At 34.9% G+C, this 26,524-nt stretch overlaps 2 protein-coding genes across 7 annotated transcripts in view; one reads left to right on the forward strand and one right to left on the reverse strand.

The window, feature by feature from the left end:
- Positions 1-24,616, forward strand: part of LOC136041702 (zinc finger protein 664-like) — a 39,623-nt gene extending 15,007 nt beyond the window's left edge. For 3 of the 4 annotated variants that reach the window (XM_065726431.1, XM_065726434.1, XM_065726435.1), the window contains exons 2-5: positions 9,132-9,303; positions 11,850-12,020; positions 17,825-17,944; positions 19,882-24,616. In XM_065726431.1, coding sequence (XP_065582503.1) covers positions 9,258-9,303; positions 11,850-12,020; positions 17,825-17,944; positions 19,882-20,933 — 1,389 coding nt within the window. In that variant the 5' untranslated portion in view covers positions 9,132-9,257 and the 3' untranslated portion in view covers positions 20,934-24,616. Of the gene's footprint in view, positions 1-6,691; positions 9,304-11,849; positions 12,021-17,824; positions 17,945-19,881 lie in introns of those variants that run through there. The other variant, XM_065726432.1, reaches the window with a different exon arrangement.
- The window catches only part of LOC136041704 (regulator of microtubule dynamics protein 1-like), an 81,071-nt gene continuing 79,156 nt past the window's right edge, over positions 24,610-26,524 (reverse strand). For all 3 annotated transcript variants that reach the window (XM_065726438.1, XM_065726439.1, XM_065726437.1), the window contains one exon: positions 24,610-24,755. In XM_065726438.1, the coding sequence (XP_065582510.1) occupies positions 24,714-24,755 (42 nt within the window). In that variant the 3' untranslated portion in view covers positions 24,610-24,713. The remainder of the gene's footprint in view (positions 24,756-26,524) is intronic.

The following is a 26,524-nucleotide window of genomic DNA, read 5'->3' on the forward strand; positions in this document are numbered from 1 at the left end:
TTTGGGAAAATAATTAGTGTGGGAGGGGGCCTAGGTGCCCTTCAATTTTTCGGTCACTTAAAAAGGGCACTAGAACTTTTCTTTTCCGTTAGAATGAGCCCTCTCGCAAGCTTCTAGGACCACTGGGTCAATACAATCACCCCTGGTGCAGTAATGCTTGCTTACAATTGCTTAGTGTGCGCATTGTTTATTTACCCCCAGCTTATTGTGCTTGCTTACAATTGCTTAGTGTGCGCATTGTTTATTTACCCCCAGCTTATTGTTGTTATTTTTTATAGGTGCTTGGGTTTTGAATAAATAGACTTAAAGCAATCCAACGCAAACACTACATGGTGTCAGAAGTGGGATGGATGCAGAAACGCCTAGAATCAACTGGAGCTCAGATAATCTAGAATCCGAATGGACTAAATTTGAAAACCATGCTAAGTTAATGTTCATTGGACCACTTGCTGGAAAGACAGCAAAACAGCAATGTGCATATCTTCTCATCTGGGCAGGTGAACAAGGGAGAGAAATCTTCAGCACATTCGACCTAATCGAGGCTGAAAAAGAAGACGTTGATACATACCTCACAAAATTCAGAGAATATGCAGCCCCAAAGAGAAATCAAGTTTTCTCACGATACATCTTCCAAAAGCATGACCAAAAGCAGGAGAGCATAGACAAATACATTACCGATTTGAAAATCCTAGTAAAACCATGCGGTTACACAGACAAAGACGAAATGCTAAGAGACAGAATAGTGGGAGGAGTGGCCAATCCCAAAATACGTGAGAAACTCCTCTCGGTAGGAGACACCCTATCCCTGAACCAAACAGTAACCATTTGTAGAGCATTCGAAACAACCCAAGCACAGCTGAAAACCTTTGAAGGCAGAGAAATAAAGCAGGAAATCGATTCCATTGCCAAAAGTCGGCCACACCCCAAGTCCAAGAAACCAGAATGCTACTTCTGCGGGGGAACATACTCACAGAACCATATTTGCCCAGCGAAGGGGAATACTTGCTCAAAATGCAGGAAGCCAAACCACTTTGCAAAGGTTTGCAGAAGTGCAGAAAAGAAAGCTGTACATACTGTGGAGGACGGTGAAGCATTATCTGAAACAGCAGACGACACAGACGAAGTGTTCCTGTACACAATACAGAACAGCACTAGAGAAGATGAAGCATTTGCCGAATTATCCATTGAGGGGCAAATGTGTATAAAATTCAAAATCGACACAGGAGCACAGGTGAACGTGCTACCAGTCCAGTATTACAATAAATTGCCAATAAAACCCAGCCTGATAAAAGGCAGCCACAAACTGACAAGCTACTGTGGATCAGCTATCCCCTATGCGGGAATCAGTCACCTGACCTGCCGATACAAAGATGGAAAGACACAGTCACATGCATTCTACATAGTCAGGTCCAACACAACTCCAATCGTGGGTCTAAAAACTTGCAAAGATCTTGAGCTGATCAAGCTGATATTAAACATCCAAAAAGAAGGCGGGACGACTAGTGCTTACTCCCAATTGGTAAAGGAGTACAAGGACATTTTTGAAGGAATTGGAAACCTGGAAAACAAATGCGAGATCCACCTAAAAGAAAACGCTGTCCCTACGGTTTACCCTGCGAGAAAAGTACCTTTAGCAATGAAACAGAAACTTAAGGACGAGCTTGACAGACTAGAAGCCCTAAACATAATTGGAAAAGTCAGCGAGCCAACTGACTGGGTAAACGCCATGGTCATGGTCGAAAAGAAGGACGGGAGCGTCCGCCTATGCATAGACCCCGTTGATCTAAACAAAGCAATCCGACGACCGCATTACCCAATCCCCACGTTTGAAGATGCAACAGAGGACTTTCACGGCATATCAACCGTAAGCAAGCTCGACGTCCGGTCGGGCTACTGGATACTGCCGCTAACCGAACGGTCATCATTCTACACAACGTTTAGCACCGTTTTCGGAAGATACAGATGGAAAAGATACCCATTTGGTCTTGTGTCAGCACAGGATGAATTTCAGCGTCAAATGGATGAGATATTTGAAGGGTTGGATGGCATCCGCATCCTCATCGACGACATCCTTGTATACGGGAAAAGCCAAGAAGAGCACGACAATAGGCTCCGTGCAGTCCTTAAGCGCGCCAGGGAGAAAGGAGTGAGATTCAATAAGGAAAAATGCACATTCGGAATGGAACAAGTAAAATACTTCGGTCACATCATCAGCAAAGAAGGAATCAAACCAGTCCCCGAAAAACTCAACGCCATCGAAAAAATGTCCAATAACCAAGGAAGAACTCCAAACCCTTTTGGGCATGCTCAACTTCCTATCCCGATACATCCCCAGTCTCTCATCCAGAAACAAGACCCTAAGAGACCTCATACAAGAAGTACAGTTCGAGTGGAAACCACATCACGAAGAATGCTTCAGTGCCATCAAGCGATCAATCACTGACAATCTAGCCTTCTTTGACCACAGCAGCCGCACAGTTGACTTGAAAGTCGACGCATCGAAGCACGGACTAGGGGCAGAGATCTCAACCAATGGAAACATTTGTGGCTACGCATCCAGAGCTCTCAGCAAGACTGAACAAAACTACTCGCAACTCGAAAAAGAAATGTACGCAATAGTGTATGGATTGAAACATTTCCATCATTACATCTACGGGCGAAAGGTAACGGTCACCACCGACCATAGACCACTGGAAACCATCCTGTCAAAACCTCTACACCAAGCGCCCACACGGCTGCAGAGAATGATGATCCAAACTCTGCCATATGACTTGGAAGTCATCTACAGCCCAGGTTCCGACATACCCGTAGCTGACGCGCTTTCGCGACTACACCTCCCAAACACCGACCTCCAGATGCAAAGAGACATCGAAGCTTATGTTCACTCAGTAATGAAGACACTGCCCGTAAGCGACAGCAAACTCAGGAAAATCCGTCAACTGACCGAACATGATAAACAACTCAGTACTCTTCAGTCTGTCATACAGCATGGTTGGCCATCGACTCGAAAAACATGCCCCGTTGAAGCATCAGCATTCTGGAACATAAGAAGTGAGCTGGCAGAAGTCGACGGAATAGTTTTCAAAGGCCAGAGAATTATCATACCCCAGGTCCTCAGACGAGAAACTCTTACCCAGCTACACGCAGCACATCTCGGCATTGAAAAAACAAAGCAACGCGCGAGGATGCTGGTATACTGGCCAGGCATGAACGCCGACATCGAATCCTTCGTCAGACAATGCGAAATATGTGCCTGCCATGCCCTGAACAACCAGAGAGAACCACTCATCAACACAGAAATACCATCACTACCATGGCAACATGTAGCAATAGACTTATTCGAATGGGAAAAAGCCCAATTCCTTATCACGGTTGACTACTACAGCCGTTATTTCGAATTCGCTCGACTTCAGAACCAAACATCAGAAACGATCATTGGCAAACTCAAGACTCACTTCGCACGCTTCGGGATACCACAGCAGATGACATCCGACAACGGCGCTCAACTCTTCTCGCACAAATTCAACGAATTTGCTCAAACTTGGGGAATTGAACTCAAGACCTCAAGCCCAATATATCCCAAGGCAAATGGACTCGTCGAGAAATCCGTGCAAACATGTAAAAGAATCCTGTCAAAATCAAAGGATAGCGGTAACGACCCATACATAGCTCTCCTAGAGTACCGCAACAGTCCGGTAGACAACCTCGCCTCACCCGCACAGCTTCTACAGAGTCGACAGCTTAGATCCTCCCTACCCTCTACGTACCAACACCTGAAACCAAAGGTCGTCTCCAAGTCGGATTTCCTCCAGAGTCGAAACGTCATGCAGAGACGCTAGAAATCCCATCATGACAAATCTGCGAAGCCCCTTCCCGAACTTGAGGTTGGAGACTCTGTTTTCGTCCAACGAAAACCGAATGACACATGGACCAAGGGAAAGATAACCGCACGCCATTGCAACCCGCGGTCCTACATTGTCGAAACAACTGATGGCTCAAGACTAAGAAGGAACAGGATTCACTTATCCAGACAACCAACCCCGCACCGCCACCCATACTCTACTGGCATGGCCAGCCACAGTGCCGATGATCCCCAAACACCCCACATTGAAAGTGAGCAGATAACAAAAAACTTCACCAGCGAAAGTGAGAAAACCCCAGCTCTACCAACCCCTTCGAAAGTCACCGGATCGTCCCCGGCGGAACTTACATCAGCAAAGCCTACCTCAGTAGGGCCAACCGCGGTAGACACATCACCTGTCAGGGACACCATATACTCGCGGCCGGCGACCACCAACTGCACACCACGACGCACCAGAAGTGGGCGTGTCATAAAGCCCCCAACGCGACCCGACATGTGACCTCGCAAGCACTATCTTCAAAAGAAGAAGGAAGATGCAGTAATGCTTGCTTACAATTGCTTAGTGTGCGCATTGTTTATTTACCCCCAGCTTATTGTGCTTGCTTACAATTGCTTAGTGTGCGCATTGTTTATTTACCCCCAGCTTATTGTTGTTATTTTTTATAGGTGCTTGGGTTTTGAATAAATAGACTTAAAGCAATCCAACGCAAACACTACACCTGGGGAAAAAAACAAATAAACACGCATCTGTGATCTGCCTTCTGGCATAAAATACAAAATTCCACATTTTTGTAGATAGGAGCTTGAAACTTCAACAATAGGGTTCTCTGATATTCTGAATCTGATGGTGTGATTTTCGTTAAGATTCTATGAATTTATGGTTGTTTCTCGTATTTTCTAAAATAAGGTGAATTTTCTCAGGCTCGTAACTTTTGATGGGTAAGACTAAACTTGATTAAGCTTATTTATTTAAAATCAGCATTAAAGTGTGATTCTTTTGGTGTAGCTATTGATAACAAAATTCCATTTTTTGGAGTTTTGGTTACTATTGAGCCAGGTTGCTCCTTAGTACAGTTCTTTACCATGAATTGTTTGAAAAAGCATAAAGCCTGCTGCATATTTGGTGTTTTACTAAAACAAATTATATTACAAATATTTTCTTTTTTACTTATTACAATATTGAAAATAAAATGGAAATTGCAGTAAAACCAGACCCGGATTTACCAAAAGGCCCACTAGTACCTGCAGCTTTCAATGTTTCCGAAGTTTTGGGATTTCCCTAATAATCTTGCAAAAACCGAGCAGAAAAAATGCTGGGGACTAGAATCATCAAAGCTATAACTCTCGCCCTGGGTCGAACAAAATCTTGAGCTGGTGAGCTTTCAGCAATTAAAGTAATTATTGATATAATACTTAGTATAATTTTTGCCAAAACTTTTAATTTATTTTGAAATAACGAATTATTTTGTAATAGGAATCTGTGAAAAACTTGAAGCTTTTGCTATAAAGAACAAACAGAAATTGATTTAAAAAAAATTTCCAAAAAAGAAGTTTTCTAAAGAAAAATAAAGGCATTATTAAACTTGAAGATTAGAAGAAATAGAAACATACAATGACTCAAGTTCAAAATGACCATAAATTACTATTGCAGAATAAATGAAACCCAAAATGGACAGAAATTAAATAAACAAGCATTGCCAAGAAAAACCAATAGGTACAAATATAAATAAATAAATAAATCATAAAACAAGCAAAGCTGTAGTTGAATATGCAAATCAAGCCTAAAACAAACAAAAATATTTTGTTATTGAAGTGTAAATGAAATCCTAAGTAAATATAAATTAAATAAACAATCATAGTAAACACACATACAATATGTACAAGTATAGACGAGTAAATAAATGTTAAAACAAGTTAAATTTAAATTGAACATGCAAATCAAGCTTGAAACAAACAAAAATCTCTACAAACAAGAGTTTGTGTTTTGCCTCCTCTCAAAGTAAAAGTCTAAAACCTACTATGTCATTGGTGCTCTACTTAAAACGAAATTCCATTACAAATCTTTTCTTTTGTATGTATTACAACATAGAAAATGAACACAAAACCTAAAGTAAAATTAAATTTTGAACTGACGATCTTTCAGCAATTAATATCATTGTGTATCAAATATTATGTTTAATTTTATTAGTTGTTTACAAGAGGGTTCAAGACAAATATAGCTTCACTGCAAACAAGAATTTGGATCCTGCCCCGTTCCCTAGCTATAAAATTCTAAAGCGATACTACGTCATTGCGCTTTACTGAAAACGAATAATATTGCAAATATTATCTTTTCCACTTATTTCAGCTTTGAAGATGAGAATAAAATTACAGTGAAATAAAACCTTGAACTGATGATTTCTAAACAAGTAATAGCATTATATATCAAACTCTCATTTTGATTTTATTTGTGTATTCAAGACAAGAGCCAATGAAGCAGTAGGTTTTAGACTTATACAGTAACAGAAGGAGGCAAAATCCCAAGTCTCGTTCGTAGTGATTTTTGTTTGTGTCAAGCTTGATTTGAATATTCAATTTAATTTTCACTTGTTTTAAGGTTTATTTACTCATTTATATAAGTAGCTATTGTATGTTTGTTTGCTATGATTGTTTATTTAATTTCTGTTCGTTTTGAGTTACTTTTGTACTTCAATAGCAAAATATTTTGTTCATTTTAAACTTGATTTGCACATTCAATTTCAGCTTTACTCGTTTTAAGATTTGTTTATTCATTTATATTCGTACCTGTTGTATGTTTTTTTTTTTTGTATAATTGTTTATCTAATTTCTGTTCATTTTGGGTTTCGTTTATTCTTTAATAGTCAAATCTGGTCGTTTTGAGTTAATGTGGGTTTCTATTTCTTCTGATCTTAAGTTTAGTATGACCTTTATTTTCCTTAGGGAACTTCTGTGTCAGGAAGTTTTTTTGAAAATATTCATCTTCAGGGATCCAAAATAAGGGCTTCATATTGAATTTCCAAGTAGAGTGCATTGAAAGGATCCACAAAAGGCATTGAGTAGGATGTTCCCCTTATTTTTGAGTCAGTAATTCAAACTCTTCTATATTTACCCCTGGGCAAGTGTAAACACCTACCCATTGGGTAAAGAAACAAACAATCAAATGACTATGGATTTTCAGTTAAATTGGCATATACTGATATCTTCGTTCAGGTTTTGATAATTTTTCATTCATGAAAGTAGGAAAGGTGACAAAAAATTCAAGTGTATTTTGTTTTCAATATAGCGAAGATTGTGCTCTTTTCTTGAGGTTTATCATTCCCACTCATTAGTTTTTGCTCGTTTTGAGTTTTACTCTACTACTTATTGTATTTTCTGTTCATTTTTAGTTTCTTTTTTTTTATTAATAGTCATTTGTGGTTATACGCTTTTATTGATAGTTTTACGCTTGGAAGATTGTTTGACTTTATTTTTGCTCATTTTTGGCTTAATGGAGCTATTTACTTCTCTTTAAAAACTTATCTTGTGGAAAAAGTTTTGAAATTAATTTCTGTTCGTTTCTATGGTACTTGGTATTTACTAAGTGACATATAGCGATCACAATTACTGTTGGTCTGTCTGTTCCGGTTTTGCTAGTTTGGGCACTTCCAGATAAGCAAGGACGATGAAATTTGGCAGGCGTATGAGGGATTAGACCAGATTAAATTGGAAATAATCGTTTACCCGATTTGACCATCTGGGGGAGTGAGTTGGGGCATGGTTAATTCGGAAAAATTAGAAAAAGAAGGTATTTTTAACTTATGAAAGGGTGATCGGATTTCAATGAAATTTGACATTTAGAAGGAATTTTGAGATGGTCGTTTTTGTCGAGAAGACTTCGAAAACAGCTCATTCAATAGGAAATTGAAAGAGCCAGTGTCCTTTTTAATAGTCAAAAGTGATTAAAGGGCAACTAACCCCCTCCAACGCCCACCGTTTCCCCAAACATATCCAATAAATATTTTGAGATAGCCGTTTTGTTCGAAGTAATTGTAAGGTCTGGAAATTATGTCTTTGAGGATGACAACCTCCACCACAAACATAAGGACAAGAGGTATGTTCAATGGTATTTAAGGCTTATATAGAGGGTGATTGAATATACTTTGGAGGGGGCTCATTGGATTGCTAATCAGAATTTTTAATGCCGTTTTCGAAGTTCAGAATCGTATTTTTCTGAAATACATCTAATAGAAATTTTGAGATGGCCCTTTGTTGTTGTAGAAACTTCAAAAAGAGTTCATTCGATTGGAATTTGGAAGGGCTAGTGTCCTTTTTAATAGTCAAAAGTAGGAAAACAGTCAAAACTCGAAACAGATGACATTTCGCACATCCAATTTTGAACCCTTTACAGACCCTCAAAGATGATAAATTTTCGCTTATTTTAGATTCAGCTGATATATCTTTTGTTAGGATCAATCTTGTTAAAACTTGTGTTCCTGTCAATTCAATCAATGGTAAATAAATTGAGAATTAATCAATGCATGGGAAATATATAATATAGGTTATATATTTGGGGCAAGGTTTGAAGGGCTAGGTCAGGAATAATTTTTTTGGGTAATATTGAACAAATATTGTTACATTTTAGTAAGGTAATGAGAAAATAAAGGAATTATTTGTCTGAAAATATTTCTTGGTTTACTTGAGTTTTACTTAAGATTTTAATTTTAAATTACCTTACAAAGTAATTCCTTAATTTTATTAAATTTTTTAATTAGTAAATATAATGAAATTATGTAACATCTTTTGAATTTTATTTCACATCTATTGTTACATATTTTTGAAGCCTTATAAGTAGGAAGATCTAGATATAGACTGTTGGAAATACATAATAGATATATCCACTCTTTGGTTTTAAGCCTTAAAACCATGAATAATGCTTTTATGTCAGTAGCTTAACCAAAATTTTCAGACAAATAGTTTTCACCTCTGTGAATTTGCACACTGAATATGGGTGACATCTGTTACAGCTGACAGAATAAGCTAACAATTGTATTTTACTTTTTTCATTGAAAGTTTACCGTAACTTATAATTCAAAAATAGGCTCAAAATAGAGCGAGACAAGAAAGTCAGTTATGAGTTTTTACACTTTCTTCTTAAAAAAAAGACGAATCACGTTTCGAATGCTTTTGACTGCTGAAGGAGTGTAAACTTTGCTTTGAACTGTACCAAGGTAAGAATTGGTTTTGCTGTACTTTAGAGTCATTATTAATCATTATTGCTTTGTATTTTCAGGGACTTTTGACTCTAATCTCCTGACTTAAATCCGAGGGCTATATCCAACTGTTGATGATAGCATTATACTCCTCATAGTTTGGATTGACTCCATTTCATTTTATGGACTTGCCTCAAACTTGAAATATGGCTGAGCTCATCACTGCTTCTGAGGGTTCTTTTGTTAAAAAAGGTAAGTTATATAGTTAAATTCTCTGTTATAAAATAAAAGAAAAGCTGCTCTGCTTTAGAAAATAATTTTTCTTTTTATCCTTGCTACTCATTAGGTCAACCTTAGTATTAAAAAAAAAAAAAAAAAAAAAAAAAAAAAAAAAAAAACGAAGAGAAAAGTAACTGCGAATAAACTTGTACTTAACCATGTTTAACCATTAAGGGGTGATAAAAGTTACTGTTTTGTGCGTGACCGGATTTAAACCCTCCCCCTCCCCTAGTACAAATTACGTTGAGGAGACATGGGAGTTTTCAGCCCTGCTCATTTTAATTTTTGCTCGGTTTGAGCTTGACTAAATTATCTATTGTAATTTATGTTCGTTTTGGGCTTCATTTATTTATTAATGGTGACTTGTGGTAGTTTTACAATGGGAAGATAAAAATGACTTACTTGTAGAATTTGACACCGCTTTTGTCCATAAAAACTTAAACAATAAAAATTTTTGGTTCCCAGAACAAACTATGCTTTCAAAGAAAGATAAACCATCTTAAGCTTTTTGGTGCCGAATGATCGAATATGTTTTTAGCTTAATTTTGATGATTTGTTACCTTTTTTTCTTCAATTTGGCCTCTACCACTGCAAATTATATGGAAGTCTTTTAAACAAAAAGGGATTAGAGCTTTTTTTTTAGTTTTTAAGATATATATATGGTATAGTACATGTATATAGTATGAGAATTGCTTTCCTCAGCAACTCTCAATGAAACTAAAAAAAAACACACAACTCAAGTAAAATTTTCAAGTTCAGAAAACCCGGTTTTCTGCGGAGGTGTATTTTCTGGGGGAGGGGTGGGTTAAACCCCCTAGAACTGTTTTGTGATACAAAACACATAAAGAAGTTAGGTTGACAAATAATCATCTGGCAGAAGAGTATTTCCCTTTTTCTTTCTTGTATTTAGATGAACAAAATATTACCACCCAAGAGGGGGTAATTATGGGGTAGCAAGAGTTTTTAAACTTTGTAACATAACCAATGTTGAATTCAGCCAATGATATCAAATTATAAGACATGTGAGAGAGGGATGAAGTTAGTCGACTTTAGCTGATTAACTTTGGGAGGCTACATTGTGTTTTTGATGTTTTTGTAAGTAATTCACTCAATGCAAAAATTTTCAATTGATTGTTATTTTGGGTATTTTTAATTTTGTCAAAAACTTTCTTTTATTCTTTGGCTTATTTTTATTAATTTTTTTTTGCCATATTTAATTGTTCAAATTCTTTGACTCAATATATTACCGCTGTTTAACCCTATTCAGGACCTTCTATTTTACTGAATATTTCTGGTTTTTATTTTGCTTTGTAAAAAGTAGATTTTAAAAATAATTGGTGAAAAACCGTCTGATTTTATATAGATATGTATTTGCAATGTATATGTAACATTGGATATACATATATATATATATATATATATATATATATATATATATATATATATATATATATATATATATATATATATATTATATATATATTATTTTTAACATAACTAAAAGAAAAAGTAGTTGGGTTTGTTTAGTAAGTTTAATAGTGTAATGTTTAGCGCTTCCATTTGATTCAATTTAGATTAATTCCATTTGATTAAATTTTATTTTTAGAAATTGATGATGCTTTGCAATTTTGTTTAATAGGCTTTGATTTGTTTAAGGTCAAAGGCAGCGGCTAATCTAGGCCAAACCCCCAGACACATCAAACTTCTGGGCACTTTCCAGTTAAATTATCTATCCCTTTTTTTACAATTAGCCTCTGCCTTCCCAGGAAAAGAGACTCGTTTGGGACTTATTTATGATATAGGCCTACCCTCTTCGAATACATTCTCGTCAGCAGTCGTCAGTGGTGAAAAATGTCGAGTGTGTAGAAAAAGAAAAAGTAGTTGGGTTTGTTTAGTAAGTTTAATAGTGTAATGTTTAGCGCTTCCATTTGATTCAATTTAGATTAATTCCATTTGATTAAATTTTATTTTTAGAAATTGATGATGCTTTGCCAGGTAACACTGATATGCTGTTTGACATTCCAAACCATTTTTTGTCTCCAAAACGTGAAGAGGTTTCTCTGCCTAGTTTACCCTCCTGGACCTAACACAACCCTCCAGGACCCGGGGTCTGGCGTTGTAAGTTCTGCCCTGAGATATGGAATGAGGTTCGGGTTATTATGAAAGGGATGCTCGTATGAATTCAAAGAGGGCTCATTTGGTTGGCCATTGAAATTTCTACTTCACTTTTTAAGAGTCAAAACAGACGTGAAGAAAACTAGCCCCCCCCCCACCGCATCTTTTCCCCAAACCCATCAGATTGAACTTTTAAGATAGCCATGATAAAAATAGTTCAAACATTAGATTAAAAAAAAAAAAAAAAACTTATGGGTCGACACAAACCCCCAGAGCCCAGGGGCTAGCGTTTTAAGTTATGCTCCGGGGCATTAATTGTTTTAGGTTGTGGTTGGTTGTATAAGCTTCAGAGGTGGCTTATTTGATTGGAAATTGATAGTTGTTTGATTAAATTTTATTTTTAGAAATTGATGATGCTTTCTCAGGTAACAGTGATATGCTGTTTGACATTCCAAACCATTTTTTGTCGCCAAAACGTGAAGAGGTTTCTCTGCCTAGTTTACCCAGTATTTCAGGACCTTGCAAATTTGAATATGAAATCCATGAATCAGGACTCACATGTCCTGACAATAAAGGTACATCTTAAATATTTGATTTTTATAGAGTCAGATGTATTGGATAATATGCTATGGGAAAAAAAATGGACAAAGGGACTTAATCTTAAAATGGAAGTTCTTTTATATTATTCCAATGCCCAGGTGATTGCCGAACATTTTTGTTGTCTTGGATGCAAATTTTTCAGTTTTCGTTAGAAAGAAGTTTTGCTAATTTCGTTTTTCAAATAGCTTGATAATAATCTTAAAACTAAAGGTATCTTTAAAGTTTTTATAATCGATTATAAAATACAGAATTTACCGAAAAAAACAGAATTCACATTGTGTTGTTGAAGTAAAAAGTTTTTTTTTATTCGTTTGTGGAATGATTTGTCTTAAATATACAGCTAAAAGAACATTATAAGTCGCATTGAATTTTAAAATTATTAAAGAAACTGAAGTTTTACACAAGTATAAAATTCCTGAGTTATTTTTGGGACATTGCCTCATGTACTTCAGATTTTTATAAATTACAATCCTGGAATCTTCTAGCTATGATTTGAAATTTCAGAAAATAGTTAAGTGATTTGTTTCAATGGTCTCTGCTGTACAACAATTTGATTTAAATGTAAAACAATGTTGTCTGAGCAGTTTGCTACTATAAAACAATTTGTCTGAAAGTATTGGATAATATGCAGATGTAGTCAGTTGTATTGGATAATATGCTATGGGAAAAAAAAATGGACTTAATCTTAAAATGGAAGTTCTTTTATCTTGTTTCAGAGTGCGTGTATTTATCAAACAGTTTTGTGGTCATAGATGAAAGTTTTCAAGTTTTCGCTTGAAAGAGGTTTGGCTAATATTGTTTTTCAAATAACTTGATAATAATCCTCGAAACTAAATATATCTTTATAGTTTTTACAATCGACAATTATGGTGCATGCATCTCTTTATAAATTAGAATATATATCTCAATTATTATGTTTTCAAGTTGAATTTGAAAGAGCATAGATTTAACTGTTCTAAACTGAACCGCTTACGAGTAATTTTTTATACCTTATATTAACTTACTAAAACAGAATTCATACTGTTCAGTTGAAGTTCAAACTTTTCATGCTTGTCTGTAGGACGATTTGTCTTAAATATACTGCCGAAAGAATTTAAAAAAATAAATATATAAAATGAATCATATAAAATAACATAAAATAATATAAAAAATATATAAATATATAAAATAATATATATAAAACAATATATATAAAATGTATAAAAAAAATAAAATAACATTTTATTTATAAAATATAATAATATAAAATAATAAAAAAAATCACACAGAATTAAAAAAAAAAAAAAAAAAAAAACAAAGAGACTCAATTTTTAAACAAGTATCAAGTTCCATGGACATTCTGTGGTCGCTCCCTCATGTATTCCAGATTTATATAAACAATATTGTTGGAATGTCCTAGCTATGAGGGGTACCAATTAACTTGAAGATGTAGAAATTTTAGAAAAGGGTTGAGTGGTTTGTTTTTGTGATCTCTGCTCTGCAACAATTTGATGTTAAAGTAAAACGATGTTGTCTGAGGGGCTTACCACTATAGAACAACCTGTTTTAAATATACACTTTTAATAACCTAGCAAGTCCGATTAAATTTTTTGAAATAGAATTAAGTCATATTTTTTTTTAAATAGAAGAAAGTCACGTTTTACCCGGGTATGAGATTGTAGGGAAATTCAGGGGGTATTTACTCTAGATTACCTCCTTCTGAATTTATAAAGATTACTCTATCGGAATATTCGGACTATTACAGATACTGACCCATTATTGTGGAAAACGTTGATGGTAAAACAGACTTAGTGTGCCATTTTCTTTTCTTTTTTTTTCTTTTGTTCTACTACACTAATGGTACCAACCCCTTTAAATTCTTTTTAATAAAAGGTACGAACGAGTTTTTGTATGTAACAGCTAACGGCATATACTTTTTGTGTATTTAAGGTTTTATCTTCAAACGTATTTAATTCATATTACATACTAACTAAATGACAAATTTAAAATTCATATGTTTTAACTTAAAATGTAATACGATTTAGCTTTGAAACAGAAATGACTTACGTATTAATACTTTAATATGCAGTCTGATAATTGTTATAATATGAGTGAATCTAATTTATTTTGATTTTAAATTCTAATTAGCAGTCTTGGCGTTGCTTTCGCTAAACAGCTCATGTATAATAGAAGTAGACGAGATCCTTCTGCAGTTTGGAAGGATTTGAACAACTTCAGTTGTTGCTAGGGCTATGCAGCCCTGATCTAATATATTAAAGGGGTTCTTAGAGATATTTAAAAGGGGTCATGTATCATTGTCCTAAAATGGAATTTTAGGTTTCTATAGTTCATATCATAGATATTACCGTTGTTTTCTTGGTTATTTAATCGTTTTTTTTTTGCTATGTTTTTGCTGGGTTGTAAGTTCAGTTGCTGCTGGGGCTATGCAGCCCTGATCTAATATATTAAAGGGGTTCTTAGAGATATTTAAAAGGGGCCATGTATCATTGTCCTAAAATGGAATTTTAGGTTTCTATAGTTCATATCATAGATATTACCGTTGTTTTCTTGGTTATTTAATCGTTTTTTTTTTTTGCTATGATTTTGCTGGGTTGTAAGTTCAGTTGCTGCTGGGGCTATGCAGCCCTGATCTAATATATTAAAGGGGTTCTTAGAGATATATAAAAGGGGTCATGTATCATTGTCCTAAAATGGAATTTTAGGTTTCTATAGTTCATATCATAGATATTACCGTTGTTTTCTTGGTTATTTAATCGTTTTTTTTGCTGTGTTTTTGCTGGGTTGTAAGTTCAGTTGCTGCTGGGGCTATGCAGCCCTGATCTAATATATTAAAGGGGTTCTTAGAGATATTTAAAAGGGGTCATGTATCATTGTCCTAAAATGGAATTTTAGGTTTCTATAGTTCATATCATAGATATTACCGTTGTTTTCTTGGTTATTTAATCGTTTTTTTTTGCTGTGTTTTTGCTGGGTTGTAAGTTCAGTTGCTGCTGGGGCTATGCAGCCCTGATCTAATATATTAAAGGGGTTCTTAGAGATATATAAAAGGGGTCATGTATCATTGTCCTAAAATGGAATTTTAGGTTTCTATAGTTCATATCATAGATATTACCGTTGTTTTCTTGGTTATTTAATCGTTTTTTTTGCTGTGTTTTTGCTGGGTTGTAAGTTCAGTTGCTCCTGGGGTTATGCAGTTCTGATCTAAATATATTAAAAGGGTTCTTACAGAAATTAAAAGGGTCCATGGATCATTGTCTTAAAATGGAATTTTAGATTTTCTATTGTTTATATTATAGATTTTACCCTTGTTTTCTTGGTTATCTAATTGTAATATTTTTTGCTGGGTTGTAAGTTCAGTTGCTGCTGGGGCTATGCAGCTCTGATCTAAATATATAAAAAGGGTTCTTACAGAAATTAAAAGGCTCCATGGATCATTGTCTTAAAATGGAATTTTAGATTTTCTATTGTTTATATTATAGATTTTACCCTTGTTTTCTCGGTTATTTTATTATATTATTTTTTGTTGTGTGTGATACGCCATCTGTAGCCGTTGAGGTCTGGGATGTATGCATACATTTTTTGTCTGTTGCAGGGATTTTTCATAGAGAGAATTTTTCATGGGGAGGGAAGTTTCTGGGAGGTGAATTTTTCAGGGACAAATTTTACGCCGGGTGGAATTTGCAATAATTCCTATACGAAATTATTTTTGTTTGCATTACTTTCTCTTTGCCGATTCAATTTTACTTGTGGAGATGCTAAGGATACTATTCCTGGGTAAATTTTGACCGGGATTGAATTTTCCAGAGTATCTTTCTGTTGGAGGGAGATTTTACCATGGAGGTGGAGCTGGATTTCCTGGTATTATTTAAAAACGACCATAAATTAAATAAAAAACAACTTTTTTCAACTGAAAGAAAGGAAGAACATTGAAACTTAAAACAAATAGAGATTCTGTATACGAGGGACTTCCCCCTCCTCAATACCTTGCTCTTTACGCTCAAGTTGAAGCACAAGGGTCCCATAATTAGAACAATAAGAAGCTTTTTTAAAAATACTTAAAAACTTTAGCGTGAAGAGCGCTTTAAGGTGGGGGAAACCCCTCTCACTTACGTGAATCCCTTTCACTTTGAGGTCGTCAGGCTTTTCTTATGAATGTGATGAGCGAAGTCGAAAAAAAAGAAGAAAATGCAGCTTTCCAGTTTATGCAACATTTTTTCCGTAACTTATGGAAAAAATTTACATTTTTTCTGTAATTTATGGAAATCTGTTTCTCTAACGTCACACAATCTACCGAGAACACAACTCTGGTCATGGAATTGTACGAGTCTTATAAGAACCCTTTGTATATATGTAGATAAGTGCCAAATAGCACTTGCTACAACTGTTCTCTTTCAAACACTTCCATAAGGGAGAAGGATAGTGAAGTCTCTTTTATCACATAAAAATCAGCTGATTTAAAAAGCTAATAAAAGGATCATCAAGAGAAAGAGAAGAGGGATCGAATATAAAATAAGTTGCCAAAACATATCTTTTTATACTGTTTTCCTTCCTAACTCAGTTGAATTTTTTAAGTCGCTTTTCACCACACGTGTCTTGACTACACTTACAGGGAAGAATCCATCTGTGAGTGCTTTCTCAATTCCATTTGTACTGGAATTTGAAACAAAATGCTTCGAAAATGAGAAAACATGTCTGAAAAGCCCCTTGGAAAGAAAAAGCATAGGAAATCAGACAGACATCAAAGATCACATAAAGAAGAAAAGACATATAAATGTGAGGTCTTTGACAAGATCTTTTCTCAAAGAGCTTATTTGAATATGCATCAAAGATTGCATACAGATCAAAAACCGTTTAAATGTGACGTATGTGAGAAGACCTTGTCTCAAGCAGCAAATTTGAAGGTGCACCAAAGAGTGCATACGGGTGAGAAACCGCTCAAATACCATGCATGTGGCAAGATCTTTTCTAAAAGAGCAAATTTGAGTTGCATAACAGCTTTCTTTGACCTTAAGCGAAGGTCAATGATTTTATATCTTCTTAGCCAATATTGTTCCAATGTTTTATCGTATATTTTGTTTGCAGAGCCACTTGTTATGGATGGTGCGTTCGTATAAATTTCGGAGGGGACTTATTTGAGGGAAATTGGGAGTTCTAGTGCCCTTTAAGAGTCAAAAGCTATGGAAGGACAACTAGTGCCTCCCTTGCTCTTTTTTTGCCAAATGCATCCGATAAAAGTTTTGTGATGTCCATTTTGTTAAAAATAGATCGAAGATTAAATATAGAAAAAACTCCGGTGTTGACACAACCCTCCAGGACCCGGGGGCTGGCGTTGTAAGTTCTGCCCTGAGATATGGAATGAGGTTCGGGTTCTTATGAAAGGGATGCTCGTATGAATTCAAAGAGGGCTCATTTGATTGGCCATTGAAATTTCTACTTCACTTTTTAAGAGTCAAAAGAGACGTGAAGAAAACTAGCCCCTCCCCACCGCATCTTTTCCCCAAACCCATCAGATTAAATTTTTAAGATAGCCATGTTAAAAATAGTTCAAACATTAGATAAAAAAAAAGAAAACTTCTGGGTCGACACAAACCCCCAGAGCCCAGGGGCTAGCGTTTTAAGTTATGACCCGGGGCATTAATTGTTTTTAGGTTGTGGTTGGTTGTATAAGCTTCAGATGTGGCTAATTTGATTGGAAATTGATAGTTGTTTGATTAAATTTTATTTTTAGAAATTGATGATGCTTTCTCAGGTAACAGTAATATGCTGTTTTACATTCCAGACCCTTTTTTGTCTCCAAAACGTGAAGATTTTTCATTGCCTAGTTCATCCAGTATTTCAGAACCTTGCAAATTTGAATATGATACCCAGGAATCAGGACCCACATGTTCTGACAATAAAGGTACATCTCAAATATTTTTTGTTTTTGTTGAACCAAATATATTGGATAACATGCTATGGGACAAAAAATGGACAAAGGGACTTTATCTTAAAGTGGAAGTTCGTTTATCTTGTTCCAATGCCCAGGTGATTGCCAAACAGTTTTGGGGTCATGGATGAAAGTTTTCGCTTGAAAGAGGTTTGGCTTATTTTTTTATCAAACAGCTTGATAATAATCCTTAAAAATGAATATATCTTTATAGTTTTTACAATCGGAAATTATAGTGTATGCATTTCTTTATAAATTAGGACATAAATCTGTCCATCATTATGTTTTCAGGTTGAACTTGAAAGAGCATAAATTTAACTGATATGAACTGAACTGCCTAAGAGGGAATTTTACTATTTTATATTAACATACTAAAACAGTACATTCAGATAGAAACACAGAATTCATAGTGCTGAGTTGAAGTTAAAAGTTTTATTTTTGTCTGTTAAATGATTTGTTTTAAATGTACAGCTAAAAGAACATATTAAGTCCCACAGAATTTAAAAAACTACAAAGAAACTCAAGTTATACGCAAATATGAAATTCCAGGGGCCTTCTGAGGACATTGTTTCATGTATTCCAGATTTGTATAAATGACATTGTTGGAATGTTCTGGATATGAGGGCTACCAATAAACACGAAAATGCGTCACAGGTAGAAATTTCAGAAAAGAGTTGAGTCGTTTGTTTTTGTGGTCTCAGCTCTAAAACTATTTGATTTAAATCTAAAACGATGTCTGAATGGTTTGCCACTATAGAGAAATCTTTAAATGTATGCCTTGTAAAGCCTACCAAGTCCAATTGAATTTTTCAAATATAGAAGAAAGTCACGTTTTACCAAGGAATGAGATTATAGATGTATTCAGGGAGGATTTACTCTAGATTACCTTCTTCATGATTTACAAAGGTAACTCCGTCGGAATAATGACCATTACATAACTGAATTGTTACTGATAGGTCCTCTCTTGTCTTTTTTTCTTTTGTTCTATCACACTGATGGTGCCAGTCCCTTGAAATTCTTTTTAATAAAAGGTACGAATCAGTTTTTGTATGAAACAACTACTGACAAATGACAAATAACACCTACTGACAAATTTTAATTTCATATATATTCACTTGAAATTTAATACGAATTAACTTTGAAAAAGAAATGATTTACATATGAATACCTCAATATGCAGTATGACGATGGTTAAAAATTTTACAATTTATTTTAATTCTAATTCTAATTAGTAGTGGTGGCTTTACTGTTGTTAAACAGCTCGTATTACTGTTGTTAAACTGTTGTTAAACAGCTCGTTAAAACAGCTCGTCTGTTTAACAACTTTACTGTTGTTAAACAGCTCGTGTTGTTAAACAGCTCGAGCAGCAATACAAATGAAAATCCTTCTGCAGTATAGAAGGGTTTGAACAAGTTCAGTTGTTGCTGGGGCTATGTAGCCCTACTCTAAATGTATTAAAAAAGTTTAATAGATCATTGTCCTAAAATGGAATTTTAGATTTTCCATAGTTTAAATTATAGATAGTACTCTCGTTTTTTCGGACATTTAATTAGATTATTCTTCTATTGTCTGTCAAACGTCATCTATAGCCAATGTTGTCTTAGAATGTATTAACGTTAGGCTTATCTAAAGTGATGAACGAAGGTAAAAAAAAGAAGCATAATGCAACAAACATATTACCCTAAATTTACGGAAATCTTTACCGTTCAAATAATTACCCCAGGGTGTATTTTTTGATCGTTCAGGGTTTTATTTTCGCTCTTTACTTACATCAGAATTACTAAATTCAAAATCTAATATGAGCATTATCAAGAGCTAGAGAAAAGGAGCCGAAATAAAACTAATTGTTAAAATATATCGAAAGATATACTGCTTTCATTTTTAACTCAGTAGACTTTTAATATTTTAGGTCATTTTTTACCACACGTGTCTGGACTTTACTCACAGGGAAATACGTCACTAGAAGTTTCAAAGAATTCATCTATGAGTGGCTCCTCAAACCCATTTGTATTGGAATTCGTAGCAAATGGCTTGGATAAAGAGAAAACATGTTTGAAAAGTTGCCTGCAAAGTAAAGAGCATAAAAAATTAGAAAGACATCAAAGATCACGTAAAAGAGAAAAGACATATAAATGTGAGGTTTGTGACAAGATCTTTTCTCAAAGAGCATATTTGAATATGCATCAAAGAGTGCATACAGGTGAAAAACCGTTTAAATGTGATGTTTGTGGTAAGATCTTTTCTCAAAGAGCAAATTTGACTACGCATGAAAAATTGCATACGGGTGAGAAACCGTTTAAATGTCATATATGTGACAAGACTTTTTCTCGTTTGCATGTTTTAGAGACACACCAGAGAGTGCATACTGGAGAAAAACCGTTTAAATGCGATGTATGTGACAAGACTTTTTCTCAGGCAATAAGTTTGAACACGCATCAAAGACTGCACTCAGATGAGGAAATGTTTAAATGTGATGTATGTGACAAAACTTTTTCTCAAGCAACAAATTTGAACATGCACCAAAGAGTGCATACGGGTGAGAAGCCATTTAAATGTCATATATGTGACAAGAATTTCTCTCATTTGCATATTTTAAAGACTCACAAGAGAGTACATACAGGGGAAAAGCCTTTCAAATGTGATATATGTGACAAGACTTTTTCTCAAGCAGCAAGTTTGAACACGCATCAAAGACTGCATTCACATGAGAAACCATTTAAATGTCATATATGTGACAAGACTTTCTCTTATTTGCATGTTTTAAAGAGGCACCAGAGAGTGCATACAGGTGAAAAGCCTTTTAAATGTCATGTGTGTGGCAATACTTTTTCTCATTTGCATATTTTAAAGACGCACCAAAGAGTGCATACGGGTGAGAAACCGTTTAAATGCGATGTATGTGACAAAACTTTTTCTCAAGTATCAAATTTGAAATCGCATCGTAGATTCCATACAGTTTAGAAGTTGTTTAAATTTTATGTATGTAAAAAGTGTTTTTTTTTATTTTTGCAGGCACATTTTTAACAGGCACCAGAGAGTGTAAACAAGGGAGTAACCAATTCGATGTTCTGTAGGATCAGTTAGATGTTTTTAATACAGATCAAAGACTGCACACAGGTTGAAAACCTTTTAATTATAATCTGTGTTTTCCTGCTTTGAACAATTTGTATAGCCATTAATTTGTATAGGCATTAAATTTGTATAGGCATTGAATTTGTTTAGGCATTAAATTTGTATAGGCATTAATTTGTATAGGAATTAAATTTGTATAGGCATTAAAATAGGGATTAAAGAGTGCATGCATGAGTTTAGTGGGATTGTAATGATATAAGCCGGATCCTCATTGGTTTGTGATCATTAGTTATTACAAATACTTATCGTCAAATTAGATTTATTTAATTTGGAATTAATATCTAACAACCCATTCTAAGAAAAACATCTTGGTATAAAGGCTACAACATGACCTTGAGGCACAATTATTTTATTGAGAGATTTTCGTTTGTGGTAATACGGCTTTTCGGCAAGAAAAGCATGTTTTTATGTTTTCGAGAAATGATGTGGAACTACACGAACAAAGAAAGCAAATGTTTATTTGCTGAATAAAGTTCTCCTTAAATGGATAATATTAAAAGAAACAGAAGTCCAGTTTGTCCGAAACTGGATTGCATAATAATCGGGATTTTGATGCAACTAAAATCCACCCAAGAAAGTACGATATAATTAATTCATGTTTATTTCATTTAGTTCCACAAAAAAAAATGAAAAGAATAACACGTTTAAAGAAAGGAGAACCATGGAGCAATCGACAAAAACAGATTTGTGATTCAGGTATTTTTTTTTTTTTTTTTAATTTATTTTTTTCGTTTTGTAAGCGGTAGTCACTGACTTAACTCCGGTTCCAACAAAACAAAACAACAATCTGTAAGTTTGAGTTCAGCCACAGTGGGGCGGAGGTGGTATTTTTTGGCCACTATGTGTCTCTTGGCTGCGCACACAAAAAGAAAACATTGGTTTGTTCAAAAGACCCAAAAGCTGTTTTTCAATTTGCTTGGAAATTATTTCAATGTTCCTTCTTGAAAAATGGGCAAGCCATTTCCTTTTCTGAATTAGTTTGAAATTTGCAGGGTTTTAATTTTGTTAGCCTATTTCAGTTTGTGGCCTCAACTAGTGGCCTAAGTAGACCACAATTTTTACTTGTGATGGTGTTAATGCATTGGGAACACAGTCCCTCTACTACTTATTTCCTCAGGAAAACTGTCTGAAAATTTTGCTCAAGGGAGCTTTACCAGAAATCATCCTGATTGACTGAAAAAATACTTCTGACTGGATGACTGTCTCTCATTCTTTGCTTTACTTGCAGCATTTTATCAATTGAGTTCAAATCCTGTACTTCTGAAAATTGACAACCAGATCAGCCGATTTACCTTTCAGTTGCTTGATCAAGCTAAAAATAATGGTGCTATAGTTTTAACTGTCCCCCCTTACGCTACTTACAAACTGTGGCCTCTAGAAAGGATAGTCATGGGTTGCCTTAAGGCCTTTTAAAACCAGGAAGCCGCGAGTTTTATGAATGCCCATATATATAAAACTATATCAGTTCATAACATTGCTGAGCTCTGGGGAAAGCATATCCAAAGGCTTTCACTCCTGAGAATATAATCAGTGGAATAGGAACTAGTGGGATCTACCCCACTAATAGAGATGTCTTCAAGGATTATGAGTTCTTCTCGTCATTTCTCATTCAAAATGCCTACCACATCTGGGAAAGCACTTACCAGGCAAGTTCTTATGCTCAGGGTAAGTCCTGTTTGACATTTAGACTTCTTCTTTAACGTAGACCGCAAAATAGATGGAGCACAGGTTGTCTCTAAATGAGAAGCAAAAGTCAGCATATTGTTCGTCAAAAATATCATCAATGCAAATCCCTTTCCGAGGCTCACCACGAAAAATCAACAGGAAAATAATATAGAAAAGTCAGAAGTGCTCACTGACACTAATGTGAAACGCATTACTGCTGGGATAGAAACTGTACCCGCCAAGAAAGCCCTAGTCCTGGAAAGAAAAAAAAAGTCAGAGAAGTGAAAAGGTTAAATGACAAAAGGTGTGTTTCTCGTAACAAGAGTTGCAGTTGGAGCTACGATTTTGACGTAGATGAGCCTGTACACAACAACTCTTCAGACACCAGTATGGACGTTAAAGACGAGCCCTCTACCAGCAACTTTCGATTTGACACAGAGTAAGTCAAGGCTGGTGATTAGATTCTAGTTGAGCTGAAGGGCAAGAAAAAGAATCCTGTTAACTGTATTATTGTTATCAAAAATTAGCAAGTGAGAACTTAAGGTCAATTTTCTGAAGGAGACTGGATCAAGACACTTTACGCTAGCTGATCAGACAGGTAGTGTCTCAAAGACTGAAGTTTATATGAAACTGCCAACACTGACGGGTGGAAATCCTAGACTGGCAGAACGCCTTACTTTTTGTTTTGTTCAGTCAATTTATAATTTGAAATTAATAATCATTGTTTTTTTTTTAAAGCTTACTGAAATTTAATGTGTGGTTTTTTATACGGACAATATTCTGTCTTAATTTATACAAGAAAAACAAGTTTTAATGAATATACCAAAGTAAGGCAAAAATATAATATTTTAGGCATGCAGTAGGTCTGCATGCCTAATGTGTTAGGTGCAATTACTGTGCATGTTATGTAGCAAGAATTGTTTTCTAACTTCACACTGTCCAAATACTTCACCCCCCCCCCTATTGTGCAAATCTATCAACCCATTTTACATATTTTCCATCTATTCTGTCACTTCTCTTTGTTTTGTTTCATGCTAAGCTGAAAGAAACTAAGAAAAAAAAATCGGTTCTATTTGTGTCAATGAATGAACAATTTGAGCGGTAGGGCATGTATCATACAAGTTTATGATTTTCTGCAGCGGAACATAACAAAATGATTGAAAAATTCGGGTTGGCTCTGATTCGATTTTTGCCAGTGCGTTTCTCAAGTGCCTTGGACTTGTATTCGGGACCTCGATTGGAGCAACAAGGTCACTAATAATAAATGAGTCGAGAGAGAAGTTGAAAAAGTCCTATGGACGTTTTTCCAGAGTTAAAGGTCAATTTGACAAAAAAAAAAACAACAACTCTTGTTGGCTCTACAACTCGTTTTTTACTCCCCGAATATATTTCTGGTGCCATTATGGAAGTTTTTTACCACGTCAACGTTGACAAATTCAGTGTGTCTTTTTCAAATTTTGAAAGTGTTTTCTTCTTGTTCCTATTTGGTTCCATAACAGTTATATCTCCAAATGTTATGGAATTTTTGATATGTGAAAAGATGGATGTTTTAGAAGGCAGATTCAGACAGCAATCTGAGGTAGTCGTAAATTTTCCGTTAGGGTGTATTAATCGTTTGTGGGTTATTACTAGCGTATTTTTTAGTGTAGATAACTTTGTATGTTTCTTGTTCCATACTCCTCTAAGCGCATTTTTGTATGTGTAGAGGGTTCAAATAAATGGTTGCATTATATATATATATATATATATATATATATATATATATATATATATATATATATATATATATATATATATAACACTTGTCTTTTAACCTCTCAGTCTAAGAGAAGTATTGACATTTTCTTTTAAAATCAATTTTATTTCCGCCATTAAAAAATAAAAAAAGACCAAAATATATAAAGAAATTAACCACTTCAAGATTGAGAATCGTGCGAATAGTAGTTATTTTAAGCCTCCAAGCAATTTGATAGCTTCTTCTCGTGTCTGAAAAAAAAAATCCAAATCAATTTATGCAGCGTGTTCGACCAAGATCTGTCTGCATCTCAGAGATGGCTCTTACCATTTGGTGTTCGTATCTCTAGCACCTAAGGGAAGAAGCGTCACGTGATTTGTAGCAAAACTTCTTGTAATTAATATAATAAGATCGCGTAATATACCACGAATTCGTCGACGAAATATATTATTAAATGAAAACCACTACTACTACTACTAATAACTCACTGCAGCACCAAGCCGCCTGAGGCCAACACAGCTACGCACGCTCCTCCTCCAACCTAATCTATTTAAAGCCTCCCTCTTTACACCCTCACAGGAAGTTCCCATTTCCTTTAAATCTTTATTTATGACATACTCCCAACCCAGACAAGGACGACCTGCTTTCCATGTAGCCCCAGACGGTTGGCCAAAAAGGACAATCTTCGGTAATCTGCCATCCTTCATCCGTAGAACGTGGCCTAGCCATCTCAACCTTTCTTTCATTATAGCCCCAGAAAGCGGGATTGAACCACACTTTTCGTACAACCTACTGTTTGAAATACGGTCAGTCAGCCGGGTACCCAGAACAATCCGTAGGCAATTTCTCCGGAAAACATCTAGTAAATTCTCATCTGCTTTTCGGAGTGCCCATGCTTCAGAGCCATATTTGACCACTGTCATCACTGTAGCTTCCAATATTCTAATCTTGGTTTGTAGGCTTATCTTTCTATTCTTCCAAACTTTTTTTAACTGTGAAAAAACATTAAATGAAAAAGAGGACGAATAAAAAAAAGATGAAAACAAAGTAATTATAACTACTGAGAAACTAGTCCAAGTTTGAAAATTTCGAAGTTTTAACGCCTCATTTCATCAAAATGGTATATCCTGTGAAAATTGACAATTCCATAAAAACTTTGTTGAATAGCCTCTACTGAAAATAACCCACGAGTTGGTTCAGCCGCTGAATAAAACTCACACACCATTCTTGAAAAACATTTGGTTTAGCCCCTCAGTCTATAAGGTAGCCTTGACGTTTCCTCTTTAAGAAATTTTACTACCAAACGCTAGATTACATAAAAAGTTTAGAAAAGACTATCCGCTACGAATATAAATTTCGCAAAAATTCCAGTGAGCCAGCAAGCAATTTGTGAAATAAAGCATTATCTGAGCTCATAAAAGGCCAACATATGTACACACACAAACAATTTTACTCACAGAGAGTCAAACTTTTTCTTTCGGGGTTTGTTGAAATCATAAATAAATAAAATTTCTAATGCATTACGTTAATGCATTATTTGTATTGTTAATGTGTTAGTTTTTTTGTTTCACTTTATTTGACACGCCAGTTGTATCATCGCTGTATGTTTCTTACAATGTACTTGTATGTTTTTATATATATATATATATATATATATATATATATATATATATATATATATATATATATATATATATATATATATATATAGGCTGGCTGCCTGAAAGAAGCAAGTTCGGCAGTTTTTATGTTGTGAGAGTTTGCTTGATAATAAAGTACTATTCTATTCTAAATCAAAAAGACTTTTAAACTAAAAATCTTATTCTAAATCACATTAGCCACTTTTACCTCTTTTATTCACAATAGTAATGGACTACGTACTCAGAGAGTCTATGGGCTACGGAGTAAACGTTAACAGCAAGCAACTTGCAAATCTGGACTTTACAGATGATACAGGACTGATAGAAGACACCAAAGATCGATTATAACTGCTGTTCGATGAAATCTAAGAAAAAGCCTG

This window comes from Artemia franciscana, unplaced genomic scaffold (genome assembly GCF_032884065.1).
Source record: "Artemia franciscana unplaced genomic scaffold, ASM3288406v1 PGA_scaffold_33, whole genome shotgun sequence".
Classification (NCBI taxonomy): Eukaryota; Metazoa; Arthropoda; class Branchiopoda; order Anostraca; family Artemiidae; genus Artemia; species Artemia franciscana.